Source organism: Mastigoproctus giganteus, chromosome 6 (genome assembly GCF_048544385.1).
Source record: "Mastigoproctus giganteus isolate SK-2022 chromosome 6, ASM4854438v1, whole genome shotgun sequence".
Taxonomy (NCBI): Eukaryota; Metazoa; Arthropoda; class Arachnida; order Uropygi; family Thelyphonidae; genus Mastigoproctus; species Mastigoproctus giganteus.
In genome coordinates this window covers 156,936,321-156,948,453 of record NC_143580.1, presented here as the reverse complement: position 1 = coordinate 156,948,453, position 12,133 = coordinate 156,936,321, and the positions used below count along the sequence as shown (strand labels likewise).

The 12,133-nt window shown below is 38.7% G+C and overlaps 1 protein-coding gene across 1 annotated transcript in view; it reads left to right on the top strand.

Annotated features, from left to right (window-relative positions):
- Rab3-GAP (Rab3 GTPase activating protein) overlaps positions 1-12,133 on the top strand; it is a 606,356-nt gene that overhangs the window by 369,383 nt on the left and 224,840 nt on the right. Inside the window, exon 16 of the mRNA XM_090376553.1 lies at positions 9,551-9,630. Within this exon, the coding sequence (XP_090232679.1) occupies positions 9,551-9,630 (80 nt within the window). The remainder of the gene's footprint in view (positions 1-9,550; positions 9,631-12,133) is intronic.

The following is a 12,133-nucleotide window of genomic DNA, read 5'->3' as shown; positions in this document are numbered from 1 at the left end:
TCTGGAGAAAATTAAATATCAAGATCACGAATATCACCTATGTGGAGACTTAAAATTGTTATGTATGTTGTTGGGACAGCAGGGGGGGGGTACACTAAAATGGCATGCTTTATTTGTGAATGGGATAGCAGAGTTAAAGTGCTGCATTGGACAAAGAAGCAATAGCCTTGGAGGCACAATCTTACACTGCGGTCAAAAAATATTGTGCGTGAAAGTTTGGTGAAGTCAGATAAAATACTTTTCCCTCTACTGCATATCAAATTGGGCATAATGAAGCAATTTATTAAAGCATTGAATAAGGATGGCAACTGCTTTAAGTACCTTTCCAGTAAATTTCCCGGTTTATCTGATGCCAAACTTGAGGGTATCTTCGTTGCTCCCCAAATTAGAAAATTGGTTTTAGATGATCAGTTTGAAACTACTATGACTGATGTTGAAAGGGTAGCCTGGATTACTTTTAAAACTGTAATGGAAAACTTTCTAGTAAATAATAAATCACAGGATTAGGAGAAAATTGTTCAAAATATACTCGAAAAGCTTTGCAATTTAGGTTGCAATGTGAGCATCAAAATTCACTTTTTGCATGCCCATCTTGATATTTTCCCCGAAAATCTTGCACAGATGAGCAAAGAACAAGGGGAGAGATTCCATCAGGGCATAAAGGAAACGGAGCAGAGGTACTAAGGAAAGTGGAATACAAGCATGATGGCCAACTACTGCTGGTGTTTAAAAAGAGAGAAACCTGGCACTGTACATAAAAGAAAAATGATTAAACGTTCTTTTCAGACAAAGCGGCAAAGGTCTGATTAATGAAAGTTTCAGAATTTTGATTAATACCTGTTAGTATTTACGTATTTTTTGATATATGAAAATGTAATCCTATCTTGTCATTACTAAATACAATAAAGTTATATACTTTCGTAAAAAACAATACTGTTTTATTTCTTAAATTGTGATGTATCTGGATGTGATAGAAAAAAATCTAAGTCATATTTGAAATCACAGTGCATATTTTGGCAGTAGGACCAGTGAACAAACTTAAATTTGTAAACTAGTGTAATTACAGTAAACCCCCGCTATTTGCGGTATCTGTATTTGCGGTTTCGCGTATTCGCGATTGCCGATTTAATATAAAATGAAACCTAAAAAATGTGAATTTTAAAGCACTGTGAATATTTTCCGCCATAAAAAAACATGGGCGTGGCTAAAATTATCTTTCCGGTCAAAACAGCACTCAGTGGGTGGGGAGAGAGGGGTGACAAAATCGCGAGCGCGGATGTTTCTCGCTAATCCTTGTTCAGTACACGTATGTTTATGCGCTTGTCATGGAAGGTTTCGTCGTTTGCTTTTAATTTATATGCTTATAAATTGAATAAATTTCTCAATTTATAAATTGATATGCTTACAAAAATGATGAATCTACCATTTTGCAGTGTAAAACAGACTTTTTTCGAGTGTGTTAACTGAAGAAAGTGACTTTATTGTGGACAAGTTCTTTCTAACCCCTACAAATGGCTACGAATAACAAGAGAAATGTGAAAATATCAAAGAAGGTGATGATGACATTAGCGAATAAAATTTCTAATGGTGAAAGTGTCTCCTCAGTGGCAAAACATTATAAAATCAATGAGTCAACGGTACGATCAATCAAAAAATAGGAAGGAAAAATCCGCCGTAGTGTCCGTGCAAACGCACTAATTGCTTCAAAAATTTGCTCTGTAACTCGTGATGTTAAATTAGAAAAAATGGAAAAAGCTTTAAATCTGTGGATAGAAGACCGAACTCAAAATAAAATTCCGTTAAGTTCACTCATCATTCGTGAAAAGGCAAAACTCCTTTATCAATACTTTAGCGAAACTGGTGATAGCACTGGTGGGATAAGTTTTTTTTGCTAGCAAAGGCACTGGATTGAAAGATTTGTTTGAAATTTCTAATATTACATTTAATATTAAATTGTTTCTTATTTTCATTTGGATGCCATATGCTTGCATTTCACTATGTACTGTCTATGTACATAGCCATATTATGAAGGTACATATAATACATACATAGACAAAATTTTAGACTAGTTTTTCTTATATATTTCATACTTTGGAACGGAACCCCTTTATTACTGTGGGAGCCATAACTCAGTATTCGCGTTTTCGGTATTCGCGACATTTCTCAGGAACGTAACCCCTGTGAATAGCAGGGGTTTACTGTAATGCACATCTTAGGTCTTCATAGATTGGGCAAATATACATTAGGTGCTCCCAAGTCTCTGGGAGCCCGCAGGAGCATAGAGGGGTTGTCTGTTAATCCCATTGTTATTAACGTTCCTCTGATGATCCATGCCCAGTGAGTAGGTATAAAGACAGTAGGCCTGGGGAAAGCCAGACCGACATTTCTGGATGAGTTTTTCTGAGGTAGATCTTAAATGAATTTTTTGTTAATGGTGCCCTTTGTGCTGTCATTCCAGCGTTGCTGCCAGAGGTCATGTAAGTATTCAGTCAAAGGTTGGTTTTCCATTTTGTGGTTGTTTGTAACCAGTCTTTCCTCTGGTCAGGTTGGTTAAGATGCCAGACTGCACTCACCTCCAGGTCCGGGGGGGAGAGCCCCCTCCCTAGGGCCTACAGAGCGTGGGTGCTGACTGTGCAGCAGGCTCGAGAAGTTGTCAGTAATATTGTCCTCTGGATAATTTCTAGCTTTCGTTGATTGGAGACCATTGTGGTTTTGCTGTACCAGACTGGAGCAGCATGTGTAATAGCCGCTCCAGTCTGGTACAACAAAACCCTCAGTCTATTCTACAAGATGGTCTTTCGACCGTCTTGTTGAATAGACTGAGGGTTCTCCCTTTGAGCCTCTAGTCTTTCCTAGAGTTTTTAATTTTTAATATAATAGTTTTTTTTAATATAATATTTTTAATAGTTTTTAATTTTACTCTGCAGGTACTTGAGGTGCAGTTTAAAAGTAAGGTTATTATCCAGCAGGAGACCTAGGTATTTAAGCTGGGTATCCATTCAAACTGTTTTATTTTGAATCTTTATCTGTGGTGGTCTGTTTGGGTGTAGATGTCTCTTTAGTAAGACTGAGCAGGTTTTAGCGGCAGAGATTTATAGGTTGTGTTCAGTTGCCCATTCCTGTATGGTTTCGAGGGCTCTATTTCCTGAAGCTTCCAGTTGTGTCCTGCTGCCTGCATCAAGGCCAGGTCATCGGCGTAAGCCTAAGATGTAACGTTTCCTAGGTCTTTTTGCAGAAACTTGTCAAGTACCATGTTCCATAACATGGGGCCGAGAATTAAGCCCTGTGGACAGCCTTATGCACTTGCCGTGTGACTTGAGCATAAAAAAATGGGGCTCTCACAGTGATTTTCCTGTGGGAGAAATACTGTGCAATGCATTTAAAGATATTTGTAGAGAGATTTGCCCTTCTGAACCTTGCCAGGATGCTCGGCCACCAAAGGGTGTCGAACGCCCCAGCAAAGTCAACAGAGATGACAAGGAAATATTTTTGTTCACAGGTGTTGGCCGCATTTATAATTTGATCCAGGGCATCAATGATAGATCTGCCTTTCCTGAAGCCATATTGGTTGACAGAGAATAGGTTTTATACAGAGTAATACTTCTCAATTTTTTTGTTTCAACATTTATTCGAATACTCTATTCTGGTAAGTCTTGTCTTTTGGATGGATTTTTTAGGATTAGCTGGACGCTCGCTGCTCGCCAGTCGAGCAGGAAGCAGCCTTCTGTGGTTGAACAGGTTTAAGAAGAGCTGCGGAACGTATTCAATGGCTTTCTTTATGATTTCAGGTTCTAATTGGTCGAGGCCTGGAGTCTTTCTATTTTTTTTTTTTTTTAGATGGGCGGTGTGGTGTAAGTCCTGTTCTGAGAAGGGTTCTTTAGTCTGAACTGTGAAGTAGTTTTCATTGCTCTTGCATAGTTGGATCTGCTGCAGTGTTGAAGGATTTACTGCTGGGCAAAAACAGTATTCGGGATGTTGTTTATGGATTCTGTCCAGTTAGTGGTTGTTTGATTTAGTTGGGTTTTGGTGGAGTGAATAACTTTGCCCCTGGGGAGTCTATTTGTGATGATTTTGTATCCCCCCCCCAGAGTTTATCATTTCCCACTGTAGAGACTAGGTTTTCCCATGCTAGTTTTTTCCTTTGCCGTATCAGGGTTGTGTATTGGTTCCTCTTTTCCCTGTAGCTTTGCTTAAGGGCATCAACCTCTGGTTCTGGTTGCGTCCTACGGGCACTTTGGAACACTCGTCTTTTGTTGTTTACCTCTTGTCGGAGGTTCTGCAGGTTTCGGTTCCACCACGGGAGAGTTCTTGACAGAGGTTTTTTCCTTGGGATGACTGTGGAGGCTGCATTTGTAATGATTCTTGTTACGGCCCTTTGATGCGGGTTGGGGTCTCTGAAGAATGGCAAGGCACCAGGAGTGGACCAAGTCACCACAGAAGCGATCAAAGCCGGGGGAGATGTACTGCTTCGCCGACTACACTCACTCCTCAAAACCATCTGGTGCACTGAACAAATTCCGTTAACATGGAGGAAAGCCATTATCGTACCAATCCACAAGAAAGGTGATAACCGGGACTGCAAGAACTACCGTGGCATCAGCCTCCTTTCCATCATTGGAAAGGTCTTTATGAAGATTATCCAGTCAAGACTGCAAAAACATCGCGAGCAAACCAGTCGAGAAGAACAGGCAGGATTTAGACCCGGGCGAGGATGCTGTGATCAAATCTTTGCCATTCGTCAGCTGATGGAGGAGAGGATCCGGTGTGGACAGCGAACCGTCATTGTTTTCATTGACTTTAAGTCTGCTTTCGACTGTGTCCACCGGCCTGCCTTATGGAAACTACTAGAGGTTGAACATGTACCTCGAAAAGTCATCACACTCCTCCAAACTGCATACAACGGTTTAACCAGCCAGGTGCGCATCCAGAAGGATTTATCTGAGGAATTTACCATCCAAACTGGAGTCCGCCAAGGGGATGTAGCCTCCCCGTTGCTTTTCAACATCGTGGTCGACGCCATTATGAGGCAAGCATTCAGAAACAGACAGGGCATACAATATGACAAGGATCACTATGTGACTGACCTGATGTTTGCTGATGATAGTGCTATCCTTGCCGGTAACGACGCTGAAGCCACGGAAATCCTCTACGACATTGCCCGCATTGCCCGGCCATACGGTTTGAAGATCAATGCTGGTAAGACAAAGGCCCTGACAACAGATGGGTCGCAAGCCACCATCTATCTCGAAGGCGTCCAGATCGAGCAAGTGCAGGACTTTAAATACCTTGGGTCGCTGGTCCAGGAGAAGAAAGTTGCATCCACCATGGAAATTCACAGCAGAATTGGACAGGCGGCCACTGCGTTCGCCTCGCTCAAATGGTGTCTGTGGAAGAGGACCAACATTTCCACAAAGACTAAAATCCGACTCTTCCGGACTTTGATCCTGCCCATTCTTCTTTACGGATCGGAAACATGGATTTGTCTCAAGTTAGATTTGAACAAACTTGAGGTATTCCAAATGCGATGCCTGCGGCAGATCTTGGGCATCTCTCTTCGCGACCGCATCACTAATGATACCATCCGCGCCAGATGCCAACAGCAACCAACCATTGCCGACCAAATCCAGAAGCGAAGGCTCAGATGGTTTGGCCACGTATGTAGAATGGGCACGAACAGAATACCATCCACACTCCTTTGGAGACAACGACCCACCCAATGGAGCATCCAACGGACCGCGCCTAGGAAAACGTGGGCCAAGCAAGTGGAAGATGACTTGAAGAGCTGACGTCTCGACCTTAACCAGGCCAGGACTGAAGCCATGGATCGTAAGGTATGGAAGAACATCACAGAGCAAGTCCGAAACCCTGCGGCACCTACAGCAGCATACTGGTTGCGTGGCCAACCGCCTCCCCCAGCTGCCAGCTAAGGACCAAAGAAGAGAAGAAGAAGAAGGGGTCTCTGATCTGTTGATGTTGGGCATGGAAATCTCGGGCCGCAGCAGTGATACTAGTTTGGAATAGTGGCCAATCTGCGTTAGTGATGGCGTATCTCTAGAGTTGTATTCTTGGAAGGGTACTGTGATCAAGTGCTGGTCATCTGAAAGGTTATGGCGCTGTGGTCAGAAGTGGACCAGCCATCCTGCACTGTCCAGTTTGAGATATCCCCAGCGAGTGATCTAGTTGACAGAGTTATGCCTATAGTAGACTCCCAGAGTGTGCTTGAGTAGGTGGCATGGTTGTTTGGGTGATTTAGTACTGTGAAATGACTGTTGGCGAGATATTCCTCAAGTTGTCCATTTCTGGATCTGCTTCGCTCCTGGCTTTGGCTGTACCAGCTTGGAGAGCGACAATTCATGTCCACGCTGACAAGTATCCCTGGCATTCAGTAGTTCAGCAGTTACGTTTTGGAGATAATTTATAACCGGAAGGATGTCATTCCCAGGTCTGGAGTATATGGACACAGCATAGAATTCACCAACGGGACAAATAATGTGGGCGCAAGCGGCCCAGGAATGGCAGAAATGCGTGATTTTTGTTGTAGTGAAGTCTGGATTGTGACCCAATACAGCTGGCCAGGGGGTGTCGCCCAGGCACTGTACAATCTTATAGGTGGTGGGGTATTCCTTAACTTCTTTGGCATGGGTGTAGGGTTCTTGTGTCAGTAGTAGGTTTATATTTTCTTCTTCCGCTTTTCGGCGGAGTTGGCCAGCAACTGCAGTTGCCCTTTGTGCATTATTTTGTAGGAAATGTACTCTGTTTAAAATTTGCTGTTTATGGTGTGGTTCCATAATTGATCCTTTGCTGGTGTAGACTCTTTGCTTTTAAATAAATTTGACAATTGCTGTCCCTGATGGAGTGCAAGCGCTGGATTGTGCTTTACAGTTTGCACATTTTGGATCTTCAGATTTATTTGGGCATGTGTAAAATTCCTGGCCTTTTTTTGTGTGCAATAGCCACAAGTGGGCTCTTTTTGAGTGCACGTATGACTGGTGTGGCCAAAGCGATAGCATTTGAAACATTTGGGAACAGCCACATGCTCTTTGAAGCAGTGGCTGCCCCAGTTTATGTGATTAATGATTAATGGCCTGCCAGGCTTTGTGTGACAATTCCACAACCCAGTACATTGAGGTTCCATCACATAACTTTGTCTGGTATTTAGGATTAATTAGGTTCTTAGGATCATCATCGGGATAAAGATGCTGTGAATTCCTCTGGTAGATTTTGGTCTTAACTGCTGATGGGGTAAGTTCCTTATCCATGTGAAAGATTATTATAGACAGGCCTTTTTCTCTGGGAGGCTCAGCTAGCAGGCTTAAGGTGGGTATTTTCGCATTGTTTAAGATTTGGAATGCATCCTCTTCAGTCTCAGTCTCGATTATTAGTCCCATGTGTCTTGTCTTTCTAATTGATTTTATGCGGGTATTCTTCAGATCGGTGAACAGGTTTGTTATTAATGATTCGCTTGTTTGGGCGGTATTTGTAGTCACTGGTTTAAGCAGGACCAGATGTAGTTTTGGGAGGAGGGTCCTCCTTTTTGGTACGGTTGCAGTATTAGCTCTTGTTGGGTTTTTATGGTTTGAGTTCCTCAGCGCATCTGTGTATGTAGGGGCACGCTGTGGCATTTGTTCGCCCCTACACTGCATGAATGCATCTAATTTGGCAGCATTTACTTCCGATTGGTAGTGAACCTTCAGGAGTATTGTTTCCAGTTTTGTCCAGAGTCCAAGCAGGTTGCCACGGAGAGCTGTGGTAATCCTATTTGTGGAATCCTTAAGTTTGTTCTCAAATTGAATCCTGAGTTTCAAAACTTGGTCTAGAACCAAGGCCCTTAGGTAGAACAAGGTTAAACTCCGGGGAGTCAGATGGTTTGCTGGACTCAGTGTTTTCTGTCTGGGTAGGTTGGATTTCCTCTTGTTCCTTTGCCTCTGTTTGAGATCTTGTTTCCCGATCAGTTTTGGGGACAACGAATCTTTTATGTTTCTTTTTTGGGGCGGGGGTCAGCTTGGGGTCTTCCGTCTCGTCTGTGAGTTCGTTGACCAGTAAGTCATCTTTATCAGCATCTGTAGGCTGTGTTTGAAGTTGTTCTGGCATTTCAGAAATTGTTTGCAGTTTTACCCTTTGAATTATTCATTTCTTGGTCTTTCTAAAATTTTTTTAAAAAATTTATCAAGGTCTCTTTTAAATGATGTATACAGATCCAAGTTCTGATTACAATTTCCCTTTTAAAAAGTTTGCCGAAAATCTCACGTTTTTACCATTACGATAGTTCCTAGACATCAGTTACGACCACGTGACTCGAGGGCACACTCGATTTCATTAAGTAATTCATTTTAAACATGACAAATAATTAGTAATGATATCATTATCAATATCACAATATTGATATTAATTGACAATTTTTATCACCTAACATGCAGTATTTAGCAGTTTAAAGCAGTTTGCTCGTAACCGATCCAATATGGCATCGCTATTGTTGCGATAGTAGCAGATTGGGAGCATGTGTGAATACGGCATATAAAATAACTCTAGACTATTCAAAATATTTTTTTTTTTTTTTTAATTTTTTTTTTGTAGCACAAGTACTGAACCTTGTAGGGATAATAATTAGGAATTATTTTGTGGGTTATTGAGGCTTCCCAAATGCTTGGTCCAATCAAAGCATGTATAGTATACACAGGCTTACATATACTGTCATCATGTTAGTATATGGGTTTACATAAGAGGTCACAAAAACGGTCATAATTCAAAAAATAGCTGTTCAAATGTCACCAAAAGTTACCTGCACATCCAGTTTAACTTCCTCTTTCAACTGGTACCATTTTCTTTCCAAAATTCGGTGTTTTTTCATAAAAATTATAACTTTTTTAATGGAACTTACTTATTGCGTGATTGCACTGATCAAGGCATTAGTGCCCTCCTTAAATTTGTGTGTAATGGTTTTGATTTGAAAGTTCGCAACAGCATACTAATAGGTTGCTATAATAAATTTTGAGTACAATAGGGCTCAACTGAAATAATGCCAACTGATATTATAAGCAACAAGGTTGCATTACACTCCAATACTGGCACAACTCAAAAAGGATCACTGTTGCACATAGACTGCGCTCCATTCAGTCCCAAGGTTGGGGCAAACTGAAGAAGTGCCACTGTTGACGCTTTTCAATGCAGTAAAAACTCAATGGCATAATGACACTTGTGTTCCCTAGTGAGGTAATATTGAACTCACTTTGTACTGTTATTGCATAAATGTAGAGTCCACTATACTAACCTCATTAGTTGTATTAACTCAAAAATTAATAATTTTGAGTTGTGCCACTATTGCAGCCAGTGAGCGATATGACCTCTTAAATATTATTAAATAGGATCTTTTTCTGAAGTTGATATGTCCCAGTTTGTACTTGGAAATAGTATTTAACTTATTTTTAAAACTTTTCTGATATTGATTATTGATTTTAGTTAATTAAGTAATTAATTTAATTTGAATTTATTCTATTGTATTCTGAATATTTTGCCTTAAATTTTAATGAGTAAACTTCTTTTTTTTTCTTAGTGAAAGAAATAGCAAACGTATAAGAGATCTCCATTTATTGAAAGAATTTAAAATATCCCTGAAAAATAAATCAAATAAAGGTATTTCCTTTCATATTTTTATTATGTATAATTTCTCTTTAATATCTTTAATAAACAGTAAATACTGGTAAAACCCCCCAACACACATGCACACTGATTCATTCATGCAGATCTACAAGAATACATTCTTTGAAGTTCACAGGTTCTCTGCAAAAAATAAATAGGAAATACAGATTCTTATAGCCCATATAAGATCTGTGTTTTATAAGATGTCAGCTAATATTGCTAATGGAGTAAATAGCCACCTGGTTAAAAAATTGAATGCTGTGTGTGTGTGTCACTAACATTATCTCCTACAAGCAACCCATGAATAGGAGATAATGTTTATTTCATAAACGTTATCTCCTATTTCTTTTTTGGAAGAAAGTGTTTATTTCATAAAAGAAAAAAAAAAAAAAAGTGTGCGTGTTTGTGTGCAGATATACAGTAATCTTCTGGTTTACAAATACCATGCATATGGAGTGGGGAGATTGTGCAAAATAAATTTACTCTTCAATATGTGTGATAGTGAGGATACAATAAACTTATATGACTTATTTGAAAATGGAATATGATTTTTATGGCTAAAAAGACTGCTGCACAACATTCCAACAATTATGAACTTAAATTTTCCATTTTAGTTACCAGAGCTGCATTGTGTTATTCAGTGCTGCTGATAATAATGTTACCACATCTTTATAATAGTCTTTTAATGCATCCTTTGTTTATTGTATGTATATATATATATTTATATATGTTCTAGATATAATAGACATGATAGAGTAAAAATTTCCTAGATATGATAGAATATGGTAGAGTAAAAAATTATCGGATTGGCAATGAGGTAGCAGGTTGAGTGAGATTAGGTGCCGTCTGCAAACGTTGTTTGTAGACGGCACCTAATCTCAACGTCTGCCCACTAATATATAAGCCTGTTGTCACTGGAAAATTTATTTTCAGTTCATACAGTATTTTCATTAGATGTTCAAGGCTCATTCCTTGTGATCATCTTCACAACTGTATGAACTAAGAGTTATCTGAATTGTTGCTTGCTAAATTTGATTCCCTTCTACTTCTCTCTCTCTCTCTCTCTCTCTCTCTCTCTCTCTCTCTCTCTCTCATCTTCAGTGCTATAACCACTGAAGATGAAAATAAAGATATGGATACGAGGAATCATGATAAATCAATAGCTTTAAAAATAACATTTTATAAGTTTATTTGTTCAATTATAATTTGGCATGATATTTTAAATAAAATTAATCCAATAAGTAAAATGCTCCAAAAAAATAAAGATTCTAAGCTCTTGAATGTCTACAAAATATCACGGAATATTTTAAAGAAAATAGAACAGAGGAAGCAATCCAGACAATTCTTGATTCGGCTAACAATATGGCTGCTATCATTGCCATTGAGGCTTCGTTTCCTGAAGTAAGCACTATAAGGAAAAGATTGAAAAAACGTCATTTCGATTTCATAATTGAAGTAGAGATGAAGCTATTCAGGATCCGCAACAAAATTTCAAAATTAATTTTTTTCTTTCAAATTATGGACACAACAATTTGCTCTTTAGCTGAAAGGCTTACAAATATGAAAGAACATTTAGAAATATTTAAAATGTTTTATATTTCTGAATTAAAAAATGGTCAGATGATGATTTATTAAATCATTGCAAAAATTTACATGTTAAGTGACACTGATTGTAATGAGTCCAAAATTGATGGATTAGTATTATCTGAAGAACTTAGGGTACTTCAGATTTTTATTAAAGACAATATTACTCCATTTCAAGTGCTGCAATATATTTTTAAAAATGATTTTATATGTACTTCCACATGTCAGCATTAAAAATGGTTGCATTAAAATGGTTGCATTAATAATTTTTCTAACTTTACCAGTTTCAGTTGCCTCAGGTGAACAAATTTTTCATAATTAATCAAAAATTATTTACAATCGAAAATGTCTCAACAACGAATCTCTAATTTGGAAATAATTTCAATAGAAAATGATCCTTTGGAACAAATAAACATAAATGAAATAATAAATTCCCATCTTTTAAAGCAAGGAAACATAAATTTGTATAATTTTCCTTTTATTTTATTATTGTATGATTACTGTGGTTCAGGATTTAAAGTTTATTTTCAGAATGATTTTGTTATTTTTGTTTGTTGTTTCATTATATTATATGTGAGATATGTTGTAATTCTTTTCTTTTTCAATAAATTAATAATAATTATTTACGCCTTATTTTATTTTTTAATCCAAATATTTCGGGGCAGCAAATTTGATTTCGCTTACTGGCAGCGGCACACAGGGTCACAGCATTCCTGCATAAAAACCAACTGTAAAGAGCAGCAAAATCAGGGCTTTACAGCAGCCGCTCAAATATAATGTGATGTTCTAGCCGTCTGCTTCTAGTGTTCTCATTTGGCCAATTTCTGACACATTGCACAGTCTTTTGCGGAACCAAAAAATTGTTCAATAAACTATTGTGCTACAGAGCAAAACGGAAAGAAAATAAAATAAC